The sequence below is a fragment of the Theobroma cacao genome, chromosome 10, assembly GCF_000208745.1.
Source record: "Theobroma cacao cultivar B97-61/B2 chromosome 10, Criollo_cocoa_genome_V2, whole genome shotgun sequence".
In the NCBI taxonomy this organism is placed as follows: Eukaryota; Viridiplantae; Streptophyta; class Magnoliopsida; order Malvales; family Malvaceae; genus Theobroma; species Theobroma cacao.
In genome coordinates, this window is record NC_030859.1 from 16692221 (window position 1) to 16710360 (window position 18140).

Below are 18140 nucleotides of genomic sequence, written 5' to 3' on the forward strand. Positions count from 1 at the left end.
TAATTGATCTTGTTAATGTTGTATCAACAACCTTTTCTGGAAATTGTTGTTCAACAGGTTGTTCCACTTGTGGTGGTTGCTCAATAAGATCTTCTAAAGCATTTTCAATAGGACATGGAGCTTGAATAATTGGTTCCTCAATGTCCATCCCATTTGGATGAACAAGCAATGTGTTACTTAATGCAGGAGTAGTATTAAGAACATGATTTTCCTCAAAAACTAAGGTTTTAAGTTGATCACTCTCACTAACCACGTCTATTTCAAGAAAGTTAGCATTTCTTGATTCAACAAATCTACTTGTATGATTTGGACAATAAAACTTGTAACCCTTGGGCTTTTCAACATATCCAATAAAATATCCACTCATAGTCCTTGGGTCTAACTTTTTTTCTTGTGGATTGTAAACCCTAACTTTAGCTGGACAACTCCAAATGAGTACATGTCTTAAACTCGGTTTTCAACCTTTTCATAATTCAAGAGGCGTTTTAGGAACTACCCTAGTTGGAACCCCATTTAATATATATGATGTTGTTTTAAAGGTTTCACTCCACAAATATAAAGGAAGTTTGGAGTAACTAAGCATACTTCTTACCATATCCATTAACGTTCGATTTTTTCTTTCTACTACACCGTTTTAAAATGGTGAGCTAGGCAAGGTGTACTGAGCTACAATACCTTGCTTTTGAAGAAACTCAGCAAATGGACCAAGTGCCTGTCCAGTTCTTATGTACCTACCATAGTATTTACTACCTCTATCTGACCTCACAATTTTAATTTGTTTTCCACATTGTTTATCTACCTCTGCTTTAAATATTTTAAAAGCATTCAATGCTTCGTTCTTGTTATGACACAAGTAGAGGTACATAAATCGTAAGTAATCATCTATAAAAGTGAGGAAATATTTCTGACCACTCAAGCACATATCAAGGCAGCAAATATCAGTGTGTATGATTTTTAAAATTTCAAAACTCTTCCTGGCACCTTTCTTAGTCTTGTTAATCTGCTTTCTTTTAATGCAGTCTAGACAAGTATCAAAATCAGTAAAGTTAAGAGTTTCTAAAATTCCATTTTTTACTAATCTTTTGATTCTCTCAATGGAGATATGTCCCAATCTTTGATGCCATAACATTGAAGTTTTCTCATTCAAAACACAACTTTTAATACCAGCATTATCATGTGAAGCCATCAAACTATAAGGAACATTATCATTTAAATGAATTTTGAACAAACCATCATCCATTATACTATTTAACAGTAGCATTTTTAAATAAATTAATGGATGTTCCAAAAAAGTTGAAGGAAAAACCCAAAGGTACAAGTCTTGAAACAGAAATTAAATTTCTAGAAAAACTTGGAATGTAAAAAGTTTGTTCTAAATCCAAAACAAAACTAGTTGATAAAACTAGTCTATACGTTCCAACAGCTTCCACACGTGAAGGCATCCGGTTTCTAGAATAGATGCTGCATTCACTCTTTTTTGGTTTCCTTAGGTTTAGAAAACCCTGCATGGTATTAGAAACACGGATTGTAGAACCAGAATTAATCCACCAAGTGTTATGGGAAACATAAACCATGTTAGATTCATAACACACACAAAATATGAGATTACCTTTCTTTTCAAGCCAAACCTTCCTTTTAGGATAATCTTTCACTCATGTGTCCTTTCTTTTTACGGAAGAAACACCTGGATTTGTCTTTCATTCCAATATGGGTAGGTCCATTCGACTTACCAGCTGCATTCGATTTTCTCTTTTCTTTCTTGCTAAAGGCTTGCTTATTATTTGTTGTTACCAGATATGCACTTTCACCCATTTCTTGAATCAATCTTATTTCCTCTTGAACACACATGATAAAAAGTTCATTAATTGACCATTTATCTTTATGTGTGTTATAAGAGATTTTGAAAGCATTATATTGAGATGAAAAAGAGTTTAGGGTAAAGTGCACTAGGAAATCATCAGAAATCTCCATCTTCAAGGACTTTAATTAAGCAATAATATCCCTCATTTGCATAATGTGCCCATGGACGCTTTTAACGCTAGTGAGCTTCATCGATGTCAAATTACTCATTAGGGTGCTAACAAATACTTTATTCGAAGACTCAAATTGCTCACTAATAGCCTTCATTAGATCCTTGACATTTTTACAATCAGATATCGACCCACGAATACCAGTCATAATGTGAGATTTGATAAACATCATACTTGAATGGTTTGACCGTTCCCACCGTTCATACAATGCTATCTCAGCTTGAGTACTAATACTCGTAGGTACAATAAGCTCATCCTTACGAAGAGCATAGTTAAGGTCTAAGCATCTGATAACTCTATGATATAGAGTTATGTGGACTTAATTTTGATAGTAATTTAGCTTAATTGTTATAGTAATGCATAGAAATTAATAGGTTTTATTTAAATTATTTTAAATTAGTTAATTTAGGTGAGTCAATCTAATCTTAGTTAATTTTATGCTTAAATTGGTGTTAATGTGATTAAGATAAGTTGTTACTGATTTATTTGTGCTTTTGTAGGTGTTTGATAAAAGAAAAATTTTAGTGAAAGAATGAGAGCAATTTTAAGGTGCAGACTTGCACTGCACATGTTTTGATATTTTGGTCATAACTTCTTTTCCAAAGGTTCAAATGAAGCGATTCTTGGATCATTGGAAAGATAAGAAAAAAAAACTACAACTTTCATTAATACTTTGTCTAGTTCGACCTAGAAGGTGGTCAAAAATCTTGTTGAAGTTGACATACTGTAGCAATCTTAGAGCAATTACGATTTCTGTTAATTAATTGGGTAAGGCTACGACGCACATAGTCTGATGAGGAAATCCCAACTGCAATTGACTTCTTTCTTCACCCAACTTGGCCTAACTTCAAAGCTTACAAAAACAACCTTTCGGAGGACTTTTAGAGAAAAAAAGAGAAAAAAAAACACCAGATTAATAGTTGAGAATCAAGCCGCAAAGTCATTGAAGTTGAGATGATTTTGAAGGATTCAATAAGACTTGGAAGATCAAGATTATAATCCTTGAGTTTCATCTTTTGATTAGTCTTTTATTTTCTTAGTTTGTTTTTATTTTTTAAATTTTATTTGATGATGATGTGTGACTTGATGGGGAACTAAGTTTCTAATCTAAGATTATAATTGAACTCAATATGTAGTTTGATTATTTTATCTCTTTTTTGCTTATGTTTTACGGATTTAAGTCGTTTATTTTATTCTGTTATTAATGCTTCTAATTGCCTGATCACCAATTAGATTGAATTGGAAACCTAGGTTAAACCTTGACGAAGGAGATTTAAGTAGACCTTAAATAGAAAAGCTTATGATCGAATGCATTAGTTAATTAGGCGGTTTGATTTGCATATATGGTAGACATACACTTATAAGCCATATGTAGCCAAGATTAGAGAACAGACTTAATGAATCTTTCTTCAATTTAATTTGCATAGACATATAGTAAATTAATTGAGATAGGTATTTTTATGAAAAATTTGACAAAGACTTGTAAATAATTTAAGACTTTAAGTTAGTAACTTAATCCCTTAAACTGAGTTAAGAGAGAGAGACAATAATCTGATAAAGTATTGAGGGATATCATAATCTTAGGTCTGGTAGTTAAGTGACTTTTATTTACTATTTAATTTTAATTTTAGTTTATTAGTTTTAATTTTTTTATTTTAATTTTTTAGATAAAATTAAGGTGTTATAATTTTAATAGTTAATAGTAGGAATTAAACAATTCTCTGTGGGAATGATACTCTACTTCATTACTATATTACTTGTTAACGATACATGCACTTGCATGAAAAATAAACAACAACATCCTAAATGAAAAAGAACACTCTCCTTCCACCCTTTATAATTGTCACCACCCAAGTAAGTAACTTTATCATTAAAAACCATCAAAGTTTGATCAACTGCAAATAAATAAATAAGTAGATAAACATGCTTGCTCAATGATATATAAGGCACAAACCATCAATCATAAAGATAGGCTTACCAATGTAAGACAAATCAAAATATACATGAATCGATATGTCATCAAAATCTACCTGTGGGTAAAGATTTTAACACATAATGATTCATTAACTTTTATGATGAAACTAAAAAATATTAATATTTCCTAATACCTGTGGGCTAATTAAGAAATAAAAATAATTTATATTTCATCCTAATTAATCATAAAAATATAATAATTTCCCTGTGGAGTAAAATAATTATACAAACATATTTAATTAGACTATGATGTCATTTAAACTTGATGTGATTCAAATAAATAATTTTTTTTATTTAATGTATGTCTTATCATAATTAAGATGTTGTGGCTAATCTCAATTATTTAAATATATAAAATCACATAACATCATAATAATAATCAAGACAAACACAAAATAAGTATAACATAAATTAAATATCAATTAATTTATTATACTAATAATGTCTTGACCAAATAAAAATAAATAAATGAGTTTAATTTTGACTAAGTAAACTCCTTCCATGATTAATATAGTCAAACAAATTAGATCTAAAAACCAAAATTAGATCCAAAATTAGCTTCATTTAAATGAGTTTACTTTTTTTAGATTTGTTAGCCAATTAGTTTTAGACACATAATAGTCTATTTAAATTAACAACCAAAAAGCCCAAACAAAACATAAATAGACTAAGCTCAATATTCATTTATTCAGATCCAAACAAATTGTATAAAAGTAAACCCAATATTTGTTTACTTTTGACTCAGACTAACAATATAAATATGCTCAACTCAATATTATGTACTTTTGCTCAGACTAATAGCATTAAAAGACAAAACCCAACATTTTTTATTATGGTCCAAACTAATTGTATAAAAGATAAAACCCAATATTCTTTATTCTGGTCTAGACTAATTGTATAAAAAATAAAACTCAATATTCTTTATTCTGGTCCAGAATACAAATTCAAAATTCTGATCCAAACTATCTAATCAAACAAGCCTAGTAAAATGCATTAAGTTGTATAACAAACATGAAGATAGACCCATTTATTGAAGTGGTCTAGGGCGTAAAAAGAAAGGCTTTATGGACTTTTTTTTGTTTAAAAAAGACACTCACTTTGAGGCTCAAACATATAAACAAAGCAAAAAATATTTATTGCAACAAACCAAATATATATGTCATATAATATTCAAATAATTTTGAAACATGACAAAGATATATCATAAATGCATTTGGCTCATTATTTCTTTAAATAATTTTCTAAAATACTATTTTAGAAAAAAAATTGAAAATATACAATTAGAATTACATCTCAAATATGCTAGAGAGATACTATTCTAGCTCTGATACCACATGTTAAATATATTCATATGCACATGTATGTACGCATACATGAATAATAAATAATAGCGAAAGTATAAATAAATAAATATAAGCAACTATCAACTATTAGTTGATAATAATAGTGCATCTTTCTTAAATAATCCACCAAATAAATAATTTCAATAAGAATCACGATACTAACCTCCAACCATAGCAAATGTGTAAAGTCCAACCTTATAAAATACTTGTCATGACATACATGTGATGGATAGCATGTTTGCATGCTAGGAAAGTCCGAAAAATTTACAAAAGTCAATATTGTACCTAGAGGTACAACAAAGTTGATTTAAGCCTCGAGCTAGATCAAATAGAGATTTTATGGTGAAATTGAAAATTTTACAGTCCATGAATGATTTAAAATGGTGATTTGGGGTTCGAAGATCAATTTGGAGTCAAACAAAAAATTTCACTATCCAAGGGCAAAATAGTAATTTTACCACTCGATGACAAAATGAAATTTTTTTTGAAAGATTTTGATCACATTTGACTTATTAGAGTATGATTTGAGTTTGAGAAGTGAAGAATTTTAATTTCGGTGTTTTTCCGAGGATAAGGGCAAAATAGTCATTTTGTCACCCTAGGGGCAAAATGGTAATTTTACACACCCAACACTTGTCATGCTCATAAAATTCATCCATTGACTTTTTATGTTATGGATAAGTAAGAAAATATATGTGATGGAAATAAAAAGTTTAAATTTTTAAAGTTTTAAAAATAGACCAATAATAAAATGACACTTGTCAAGCTTATAATATTTTATTATTTCTTTTAAAAATCAGCCTATAAACCTCTCACTTCTCTCCAAATATTCGGCCAAGTAAGAAAAAGGGAAACAAAGAAAGAACAAACCCTAGGTGGAGAATTTCAAGAGAAAAAGTGAGAAAAATCAAGGAAAACAAGTGAAAAAGGTAAGATTTCTCAATTTAAACTTGAAATCTATTTTCCTTAAGCATTTTTTCTTATTTTTCATGGTTAAATTTCATATTTTTATGGTGAATTCATGGCCAGCCAAATGGGTATGGAGAGAGAATGATGTTGGATTGATTTGATTTCAAGTTATGTTAGTGTTTTTAGTTAGTTTAATATGTCTAGAAGTAAAACAACAAGAAAAGAATTCATTTTCCCCATCACCCATCAATGGCCGAACCTACCTTGTATTGAGTGAGGATGAAATTGATTTTTTTTTTATTTTAAGAGAATTGGTTAGAAAATGATGAATTATGGTGTGGAAAAGTAGTAGGAAAAATCACGGTGTTAATGCACCATTATTGACCGAAAATTCTAATAAGAAAAGTGAAGATGGTTTTGCCAAATTTTAGGTTATTTGATTTGTGTTTGGTGAATTAAGGTATTGGAAAAGAAATGGAGCAATTTGGAGCTAAATTGAACGCGTTGGCCAATTAATCGGGTGATAAGACGAATTAGGTCAATACCGGGTTTATATGATTACCCGTGCATTTTGCATTCCATATTATGCATTAGTAGTTTAAATTAGTTTAATTTCGATTTAGTACCAATGTAGTAAGTTTCTCAATTATGTACTATGTCAAGGTGGTGAGTCCTCTGATAAATGCAAGGAAATTGCATCTGAGGACCAGTAGTCAGAGTACTTCAGGAAATTCGCACTCTAGACATTTTGAGTAACCTTATCATCATCTTGATTATCTGAAGTGAATTTTAATTCGTTCTTCTGATTTTATGAAAAATGAGTTTAAATGGTAAATCTTTATGTTTTAAAAGCAAAATGTGATTAAATGAAATGATTTTATAAAATTGTCTTAAAATTGAATGATGGTTTTGGAAAATAGAGTAATTGGAGACTAATTGTTGTGTTGTAAATTATGGTTTAAATTGAATGGCTTATGATAATGTGGGCATGAGTGGCTGGATTTAGTAAATGTGCTGAAAATGTATGAATTGTTGTTTTGCCTTGACATGCTGTGTTGTAAAATAATTGCCACGTCATGCTGTTGGAATTTTATTGATTTGGTGGGTGAGTTTCTATGGATCAGCCTATTAGAGGGGTACGGTAAACCCCATTATATCTTACCTCAGTATGAGAGGCGCGGATGGATAACTCCTGAGGTTAACACTTTAGAGTTCACTTCATGCAAAACCACAACGTAAGAGTGAACTCGGTCAACGCTAAAGAACGGCTATATTTTCAAAATAAAAACATGATTTATATGTATATAATTTTTTTAAACAGTTTTGACGGACTCAGTTGGGATAGCCTTCGACCAAGATATCCTTGATAATTGAGTATGATAATGATTTTTTTTTGGCACGAGTCAAGCTTTTTAGAAAATCATAAACCTCAATGATTATTTGGATGAAATAAATTTATTTTATCTCATAAAAATGAGTTTGAAAGGCTATGAATTATTTTATGCTAATCTATTTTATGAATTATTTCTAGGGCCCACTTGTTACTGTAAATTAAATTAAATACTCTGGTTTATTGTATTACAGTATATATAAATTTATTTTACTTTTACGCTGTAAAAATTATTTACGCAGTGTTCTAAAAATATTATTTTATGAGAAAATTGAATATTTTATTCAATATTTTTATGAAAAAAATGACTAAAATACCTCTGTGAGGCAAAAATTATTTTTGTATTGTTTTGGCTTGAAAACAGTTTAAAATCTTTTAGGACATGATATTTGACAATGGTTACTCACAGAGAAAATAAAAAACTGATATTAAAGCCTTGCGGGGTTCCAATTAGTATTCCGAGTAATGAGTGTCTATCGAAACACCGCGACGGTTGTCACGAGCTCGAGGGGAGTACCGAGTCGTGACAAAATGTCAAGCTTCTTTCTTTACAAGCTCACCTTCATAGTTCTTCAGCCTTTTCCTAATGAGTTCTTCCAACCCAAATGGCAATTTTACAATGATGGTAATACAATATTTGTTTTCTTAAAATTGCCTTGGGTTCGGGACCCGTACGTTTATTTATAAGTAGAATCCCTCCCATCAAAGAGACGCTACTACATCAAAATTAGAGAATTTCAAAGATCATGAGTAATTATCATATTCCCATTCAAATAATGGGTAATTATCACAATCTCATTAAAACCATATCACTTATCATGAAAATTAAAAGTTAGAACCATTTAAGATAATGTGATTTTTTTTTTAATTTCAAAATTAAAAATTCCAACATATTATGTCTAAATTGACTTTTTACCATAATTTTTACTCATTTATGTCAATATTTTAACAATGTTTATTTCAACTTTTATTATTTTTTTACATTTATTCTTATAAATCTATGTTAAAATTTTTAAATGGCTAATTTTCATTATAATTATTTTTATCCTTACTAATATTCTTTTATAAATTAAAATTTATAAACCATTAAATACTTTTATCTTGATAATATAAAATATAATAATTTTTAACAAGAATTATATTTATTTTGTCTAAATTGACTGTTTACCTCAATATTTTAATAGAATTTGAGTCCACTTACTCATAAAATGCAACATCAATTCTTTGAATTTACAGGATAAATATCTCGACTGTTGAGATTTATTTTTATTTATTTAATGGTTTTTACCAACTTTACAATAAGGTCAAATAATACGATCTTATGTGGCGTTTGGTATTTTGCAAAATATGTGATTGTTGAGAATATGAGTACTGAAAAAATAATTTTACAACATTTGTTATTATATGGAAAGTGATGATTGTTGACAAAATTACATTAAAATGTTTGATTTGAAAACACTTTATTGAGAATATATTATAAATTTATAAAATTATCTTTATATAAACAAAAATTACCAATCAATATATATATATATATATATATATATATATATATATGTTAAAAAAATTTGATTGATTGAAATCATTCTTGAAAAAGAAAGAAAGAAAAATATTTTAGAGGATAAGAATTTGTTTGAAATTTATCATGTATGAATGAAGTTACTTGGAACGTAATAGTTTGCATTAAACATCAATGAAGAAAATATGGGAAATAATTCGTAACGAAGGATCAATGATGAAGGATTCCCATTAAACATCAATGACAACCCAAATTAAAATGAAACCCAAGAAGCTAGAGTGAGTGACTAGCGTTCTCACTATGGCGAGAAGAAAAAGAAGAGGAGACAATAGAAGAAAAGGTCGACTATGGGTAAGACAATTTGGGCAAAAAAATTACTTTCTTTTGGCAAAGAGAAAACTACGTTCCCTCGGTAATCGAATGAAGTTACAATTTTTTCAATCTATTGTAATCACATTGCAATGGGATGACTTTATCATGTGTTTTAGATAAATCGAACATACTAAAATGATTGCATTCAAGTAAAATGCAAGGAATCTGTACAACGTACCAAACGCCTCCTTACTGTAGAATTTCCGGGTTTTCACGCTACTGAACCCAAAAGCGCCATTGAAGGTGGTGCTTGGCTTGTGAGGTTGGATTGCAACGCGTGGTTGATGGCATCAGTGGTCAAAGGTGGACTTTTGGGCAGCCAGATGCAGATCCCGAAGGAAGCAAAAACGTGAAGTTGTATGATTATCAAATAATGATCATTAGATTTGTCAAGATACTAAATATCAGCCGTTGATTACTTCAGAAAAACGTGCATCTTGCTACCATTGCATGTTTCAAGATAAAATATATAGAATATATGGAATGGCATGTTTCAGGAGATTAAGAAAAAAAATTAACTAAAAAGAATTCCATTTAGAATTATTATAATTATAATCAATCATAATAATAATAATAATAATGTTCAATTTCTACATATTTTAATTGTTTGGACATTAAAAAATGTGATTCTCAAAGGCACAACCAATATAGATACAGAGACAATCCATCTTAGCTGTTATAGGTAAAGTTGAACATATGATTCGGTTTGGTTCAATTTTGATCAAAAAAATTTAATTAATGTGTATTGTTTTGATTTCTTAGAGATTGAAATCGAATCAAATGTTTTTGAAATTGAACTAGTTCGGATCGAGTTTCATTCGTTTGATTTCTGGATTGTTAAAATTTTTATTATTAATTTTAGTTTATTTTTTTAAAAAAATTTATAAATGAAATCATGATTTTTATTTTATGAAAATAAATTAATTAAAAATACAAATCTATTTGGTTCGATTAATTTCAAATTTTGATTTATGAATAAAAACAAGGTTAATGAATAAAATCTCATTTCTAATAAAAAAACAAAGCAAAGAAAAATGATATTATGAGTTATACACGATCATGCTGCCACATATCTATCAGACTGTAATGAAAAATTAATAAATTAATGTAATTATTAAATAAAAAAATTATAAATTTATTAGTTGAGTTAAAAAATCTACTATCAATATATAAAATAGATAATTATAATAAAATGTATTGGAAGAGTACTTCAAAATACTTGAATATTTTCTAAGGGCAAAACAAAAATCAAATTATGTAACCAACTCTTATACTTTATAACAACGCGGATTTAGTTCTTTTATAATAATTTTATATAAATTGAGTTCTTATATTTTTTCAATTTGTTAATTTCAATCTGAATCTTAATGTTGTTAAATTTTCACTCTTTATGCATGTTGATGTGATATTTTGACCAAGCTCACATAATCAACGCCACACATCAATAAGAAAATGCTCCATCATCTTAATTAATTTCACGTTTTGGTTAAAACACCACGTCTACATACTTAACAATAAAAATTTAATGATGTTCGGTTTTAGATTAAATTTAATAAATTACAAAAATATAAAAATTTAATTTACATAAATTATTATATAAAGATTAAATTCATTTTTTTTATAAGAACTACTCGAATAATTTGATAAAAAAAAAAGCCTAAGTCTTGATTCGAAAGATCAAAACTTTAAATCATATAATCAATATATATATATATATATATATATATATANACATCAAATATTAATCCAAATATATATATATATATATATATATATATATACATATATATCTAAAATAATTTCAATGCACATTCAATGTGGAATTTTGGAATTAAAAAATCACAAAAAAAAAGGAAATTTTGGACCTTAATTCGTATTTCCTGAAATTGTCTTTTATGGCATGCATTACATGGCGTAGTAGTTGTAATCTAACTGAACACTGAGGGCATTGCCCCGTTGTACCCCCGGACAGAACAGAACACTCGAGTTCGAGTCACAGTGACATTTCAAAACCCAGAATTAAGAGTAACTGACATGCAGGAGTGTTGTTTTGGTAAAATACCTTTTCAGCTTTTAACCCACTTGGAAGTTGGAACTCAACTTCTCTTCCTAACTCAGATTTCCTCAGCATATTCCTTTCCCCATTCCATCGTTATATAAAAAATATAAATAAAATTTAATTTAATGTTAACATTAACATGAATTCAGCTTTCTTTTGTTAAAATTAACAAAATACTTTAAAAAAAAAACTCAAATAGGTTTTTATAATTAACAATTATTAACTAAAATGATATTTGTCATTTTTATATTACGTGTCATAATAAATGATGAAGTGATATGATTATGTGATCAAATAATAATTTTATTTTTTACGTTTACGTCACATAAATATTATAATTTAAATTAATTAATTAATAATAATAAATTATTTAATTAAAAATAAAAATAAAAAAACTTGATGAGAACGGAATAGGCGTTATAATGATTAAAGACCCTATAAAAGGATTATGAAATAAATTTGATAGCAAGACACTTTGAGGTTGGTTTTCTCATATATAGTAAACAGGACATCTTCAATCTTTAAATGAAAATAAAGAATTATAAATGGTTAACAGGTTTTTAGTTAAATGCTTTAAAGAAAACATAATGAAGGATGAATTGGGTTTCTTTCTAAGTTGCAGTAGGTTAAGTTGATGATAGACAATTAGAGTTTTAGTTAAAGTAAATGGAGAGAGGCAGAGATTCTTTTCAAGACATAATAAAAGGAAAATTGCCAGCGGAAGTGAAGAAATGCTATTGGCAGCATGGCTGCACACAGAAGCCAAGTGTTAGGCCATCATTTTGTGATTAACCCAGGGTTAAATTAACCCAACCCAACCCCTATGGTTTCAACTACATTGCTTTTAGCACTTGCACTAGCCCATTTATTTTTCCATATCCTTCCATTCCCACCCTCCTCTTCTGTTTCTGTCTCTGTCTCTCTGTATCTCTCTCTCTCTCTCTCTCGTCTCTCTCTCTCTCTCTCTCTCTCCTAGTTTTGGTAAACAACTTTTTGGTACCCCAAAGTCATCATCATAATTCATATATATACAACAAGCTCACCAGAGAAACAAACAATGAGACTTGGAAAAGGAGAAAAGAAAGCCTCTTCTCATTATATATTGCCAAAGCCAATCTCTTAGCCTTGAATTGATAGACTTCACATTGTTTGGCTTTGGTGATAGGAACAAAGAAACGATGAAGAGGTCTCCAGCTTCTTCTTCCTCTTCCTCTCCTTCCTCTCCTTCTTCCTCATCATCTTCTTGTTTGGGGCCTGACACTCCTCACCTCCCATCATCAGAGAAACCCAAGGCTAAAAGGGCTAGAAAAGATCAAAACTCTGAGAGATGCTTGAATGCAAACAGTCCAAACTCTGGCAGAAGAAGCTCCATCTATAGAGGAGTCACCAGGTTAATTGTTAAATATATAAATAATGTTCAAAATGTGGGTTTTGCTTCATTTGCATGTATCATATTTGTTGTTGATATCTATCAACATTCAACAGGCATAGATGGACTGGGAGGTTTGAAGCTCACCTTTGGGACAAGAGTTCATGGAATAACATTCAGAACAAGAAAGGAAGACAAGGTAAATTAATTACTAAAAAATTTCCCCCTTTTTTTCCCCAAGGAGATCTATAATTCTTTGTTTATTATTTTACTTTTAAGTATTTTATATTTTTTTTCATTTTTTTTACGTTTTTTACTTCTGTTCTGTGTACTGACTGTTGTTTTTTTATTCCTTATAATTTGTCTCTGCTCCCATCTTAACGTTCATTTACACTACCGTCGCCTCCATAGTTTATTTGGGTAAGTCCTTCTCTCCCTTTTATCTCTTCAACTATTATATAATTCGCCAAAAACTATGGTTCCTGTATGCCTAACAACATTTGATATATGTGCAGGGGCTTATGACAGTGAGGAGGCTGCTGCTCGTACCTATGATCTTGCTGCACTCAAGTACTGGGGCCCAGAGACAACCTTGAATTTTCCGGTATTTTAATTCATGAACAACAAATAATAATGATAACCCAAACTTCATTTTCTTCATTACTTTCAACAATTAAGCTTAATTAACCAAAAACAATAATGCAGATAGATAGATATGAGAAGGAGATGGAAGAAATGAAGAAGGTAACAAAGGAGGAATACTTGGCATCTCTAAGGCGGCGGAGCAGTGGGTTTTCAAGGGGAGTTTCAAAGTACCGTGGGGTGGCCAGGTAGTTTTAGTTGCTATCTCTCCTTTTTCCATTAATATTTGCAATAGGGTCAGGAGTAGGAGAGATTGCATGTGCTCATAATAAGAAGTAGGTATTCATTTTTTTGACTAAAAGTGGGTTTGGGTTGAATCTGATATATCTGAGTTAAATTATGTTTTATTGTAATGGCAGGCATCACCACAATGGGAGGTGGGAAGCACGAATTGGTCGAGTCTTTGGGAACAAATATCTCTATTTGGGAACTTATAGTAAGCACTCTTTCTCTCTCTCCTTACAATATTTATACTAACATTGGTCTCTTGTAGTTTGATATCCAAAGAGATTATTTCTGTTTGCATTTGGTACACATTTCAGGGGGCTTTTGGTACTATATATATACCTATGGTTTACTAGGGGGTCCAATGTCTAGTCCCCATTATAAATTTATGTATAGTTTTTACATTGGAACTTGCAATGACTTAAAGACTCTTTTGCCTAATATAATCACCAAACTCTTTATTTCCCTTTTTTCTGACTTTGGATATACAACTTCCAAACTAAATAAAATCCTAAGAAAAACATACGGTTAGCTGGGTTTTTCGATGCAAGTCCATCGAGCATAAGCAATTTCTTCATATACCAATGTTGGGGGTGTTTCTTACCTTCGTACTTGTCTTTTGTATTGCTGGTAAATAAACAAAAAAATGGGTAGATTCCAAAGTCCAAACGCCCCATCTGCATCAGTCAGATGCCGGCAAGCTGTGCCATGAATTAGGATAAAAATGGCAGCTGGTTTACATGGAGATTCAAAGTTCAGTAAGGATGGCATTTCTGTAATTAAACTAGATAAATGTGACTTAGTTTTACCGCCATCTTTTTGCATTCAAAATGGTGGCAGAATGGCACGTGACCATCACTCTACCATTAGGGCAGATTCATTTGTCAAAGCTTAAGTAAAAAAGATTTCTTTTTGAGAAATCTTCTTTGCTGAGTAGGAGGCAGCACAGATCACGTGCCCTTAGGAGAAGTTTTGGCCTTAGCTTTAGGTGAGCTATAAATGCCTAATTCCTTTAGCTTAGCTGGCCAATAGTGATTAGTATAACAGAGAAGATATGTTGGGGACAAGTTTTAATTGGCCTTCAATTCTTGACAATGGTTTTGTTTGATAATTCGGATTGGTTGAGGTTTTGTTCACTAATATCAAAGGCTTATGACTTTTCCTTTTGAAATTTGAATTAGGGAAGAACATTATGAATTGAATAATATGGACCCTTTATCAACTGTTCAACTACTTAAGCTAAGATAGAAGGCAAGACAAGAAATCTATGGGGCTTTTTGTTTTTCCTTTATATTTGTTTTAATTATGTCAGCATACTTTCTATTAACAAGTTAATATTAAGATGGAATGAAGGTTTAATCGTTGCGACAGGTTTTTCCTTGAAACCCTTATTTTTTTTGTTGGAAATTAATTTGAAATAGTTTTGATTAGAACAATTACGCTCTAGATGATCTTCTTTCTTGTATTAGATTACCTGCCATGGCGGAAAATGTTGGTAAGGATCTGTAAATGATAGCTCAACAAGCACAGCTGTGCCTTAACCCTGTACTTCTCGCCAAGCAAAACATGATCCTTGCACTCTCCCCTGCAATTATGCTAACATGTTGCCCCAAGAAAAAGTCTAGATTTGCATGAACAAAAGGATATAAAAAGTCTATATAGTTGGGGAAAACTTCAGCAATGTCGGTTATATCTCTGACGTTTATATTTTACTATTGAAAACAGCTTAGTAAAATAAACCAGGACAGTAACTAATTAAGAATTACTGTCAGCATGTGAATCCCTAATCATATCTTTTCCTGCTGCTTAAAGTTTGATCCACTTTAATTTGTTTGTTAAATGTCATGGGAAAAGTTATCCTTTCGCGATTTGATTACTTGTCTCTCTGATTTTATTGATGAATTATTCATTTGTTAATGTTTACTTTTGTTTGCAGACACTCAAGAGGAAGCAGCAGCAGCGTATGATATGGCAGCATTGGAGTACAGAGGGACCAATGCCGTGACCAACTTTGATATTAGCCATTACATAGAACGTTTGAAGCAGAAGGGCATTTTGTTTGTAGATCAAACGCAAGAACAAATTCCTCACTCTTCGGGAGCTGAACGAGGTGGAGCCGAAACAGCACAACCGCAGCAGCAGCAGCAGCAACAACAACAACAACAACAAGAACAATTACAGCAACAAGGAGAAGAAGAAGAAGCTGATCCCCAACACTTCCAATACATGCAAATGCAGCAGCTCCCTCTATGCATTGACAATGCCTCAATGGTTGGTATGGAGACAGCTGATAGCAATGAGCTAGCATGGAGTTTCTGCATGGATTCAGGGATGACCTCACTTTTGGTTCCGGACTTCCCTCTTGGAAAAACCGGTGGATTACCAAACCTGTTTGACGATACGGGGTTCGAAGATAACATCGACTTGATATTCGACGTAGGGCCTAATGAAAATGAGGGTGTCGGTCAAGTTGGTGTCTCCATGAACATGGAGGTAGACATGGGGAAGGAAAGGTTGTTGCCTTCATCTGATTCTCCATTTTCCTCAACAACCACAGTTTCTTGTAACTACTCTGTTTAAATGGTTCGGCAATATGGGTTATAAGAGATGGGACTGTAAGGGGGGAGTTTTTGTTGTTGGAAAGCTGTTGTGGGTGGGTGGTGGATGGATGCCAAAGATTCAAAGTATCTTTGGGTTTTTGTATTTGTTTTTTTCTTTTTGAATTTCCTTTCTTTAATTTAATGATATTTTGAAAAGGAAAAAGAAGGAATTAAGAGGGGCAAAAGGAGGTGAACTTGAGAGATCTTCGCCTGTTTTTGTTTAAATCCCAATCAAAATACATTTTGATAACTGTGCCGTACCCTTTCCAAAGGAATTAAATATTCATAAAGGAAGGAGACGAGGGGGGTGGGGGGGACAAGAGGGCCACTTATCTGATTCTTCCTATCCCAAAATTGGCTCTTGATTTTCTTGACCGAGTCTTTTAGTCCATTAAAGTATGATCCGATGCGTTGCACAAGAGTTAAACATAAGATATCTATTTTTATAATTCACATAAACAATTTCAAATCCTTTTTAAAAATACTGTTTAATCTTTTTAATTACCCTTTAAAGCCACACGTGATTAAGTGAGGAAAACTCTTTTAAGTATGTTATAGATATCTAATCACATCTACAAGCTTAATGCTTCTCCAAAAATGTTAGACATGCTCTTATTTTATTTTCAAGATTATTCTTTTAAAACTCTACAAGAGAATTTAAATACATGAACAAATTAAACATTATAATGTATGGGTTTTTTAATTTAGGATCTTATTTTATTTATGAAATATTTGATATGATTATCAGAATATATGATAATACTATTTATATAAATATATATTATACTAGTAATTGATGATCTATTAAATAGAGAGTTATATGATCCTTATTGACTATATATTATTGAGGTATTGAGAAAATATTTTTAAATGATATTATTACATATGCTAGATTTATATTTGTTATGTATAGTTATAATTGAATCAATATTTTTCAAACCTTAGCACAAATGAAAAATTATGAATTAATTAAAATAAATTGTCGAACATTTCATGATATAAATAATTTCTTGACATAATACTTTAAAAAATTATGAATTATTTAAAAATTTTTAAATAATAAAAAAATTATGAACTATTAAAGAAATTTCAAATAAGCAGTGGGATAAATCTTTCATTTATTAAAAAAGCATATTTCAAACAAGGCTAAAAGAAAAATTAGGTTGCACAAATCAACCAAGGAATGCTAGGCAGACAATAAGGCAGCAAAATTTTTAAACTGTACGAACAAGTTTAAGGTTTGTTACCTATTTGATTAGAATGTAATTAAGCTAATTTAATATATTAAATCACCAAATGACACGCGCGTTAACTATATAAACTCATTTATAAAATTTTACTGGTTATCGGTAAAGTAATTTCTCACGTTAAAAATTGATTTAAGTAACTTATCAAGTTTAGGAATATCAACAGGTAAGATATTCGTTATTTTTGAAATACTCTAATTTGAATCTAATTATTTGATAAGATATTCGAACCCTATAAATGCCCAATTAAATTTTGGAATTGTTACTCGAACTTTTATTCGAATATTTTATACATTACTTATTAAATACACGATTAAAATAAATTTTAAATCAATTTTATTTATTTTATTAATAAAAAATAATGAATTAAAGTTCATGTATGAAAAAATAAATTAAAATTTAAAATAATATTTATTACAACTAATGAATTTTAGAAAGTATTGCAGTAATTATAAGAAATT

General features: G+C 30.2%; 1 protein-coding gene across 1 annotated transcript; it reads left to right on the forward strand.

The window, feature by feature from the left end:
* LOC18586972 (ethylene-responsive transcription factor WRI1) lies at window positions 12675–16651 on the forward strand. Its single transcript, XM_007010594.2, has 7 exons — window positions 12675–12986; window positions 13082–13164; window positions 13377–13385; window positions 13481–13569; window positions 13671–13795; window positions 13967–14043; window positions 15769–16651. Exons 1-7 carry the CDS (start codon window positions 12775–12777, stop codon window positions 16410–16412), a joined length of 1239 nt encoding a protein of 412 aa, XP_007010656.2. The 5' UTR covers window positions 12675–12774; the 3' UTR covers window positions 16413–16651.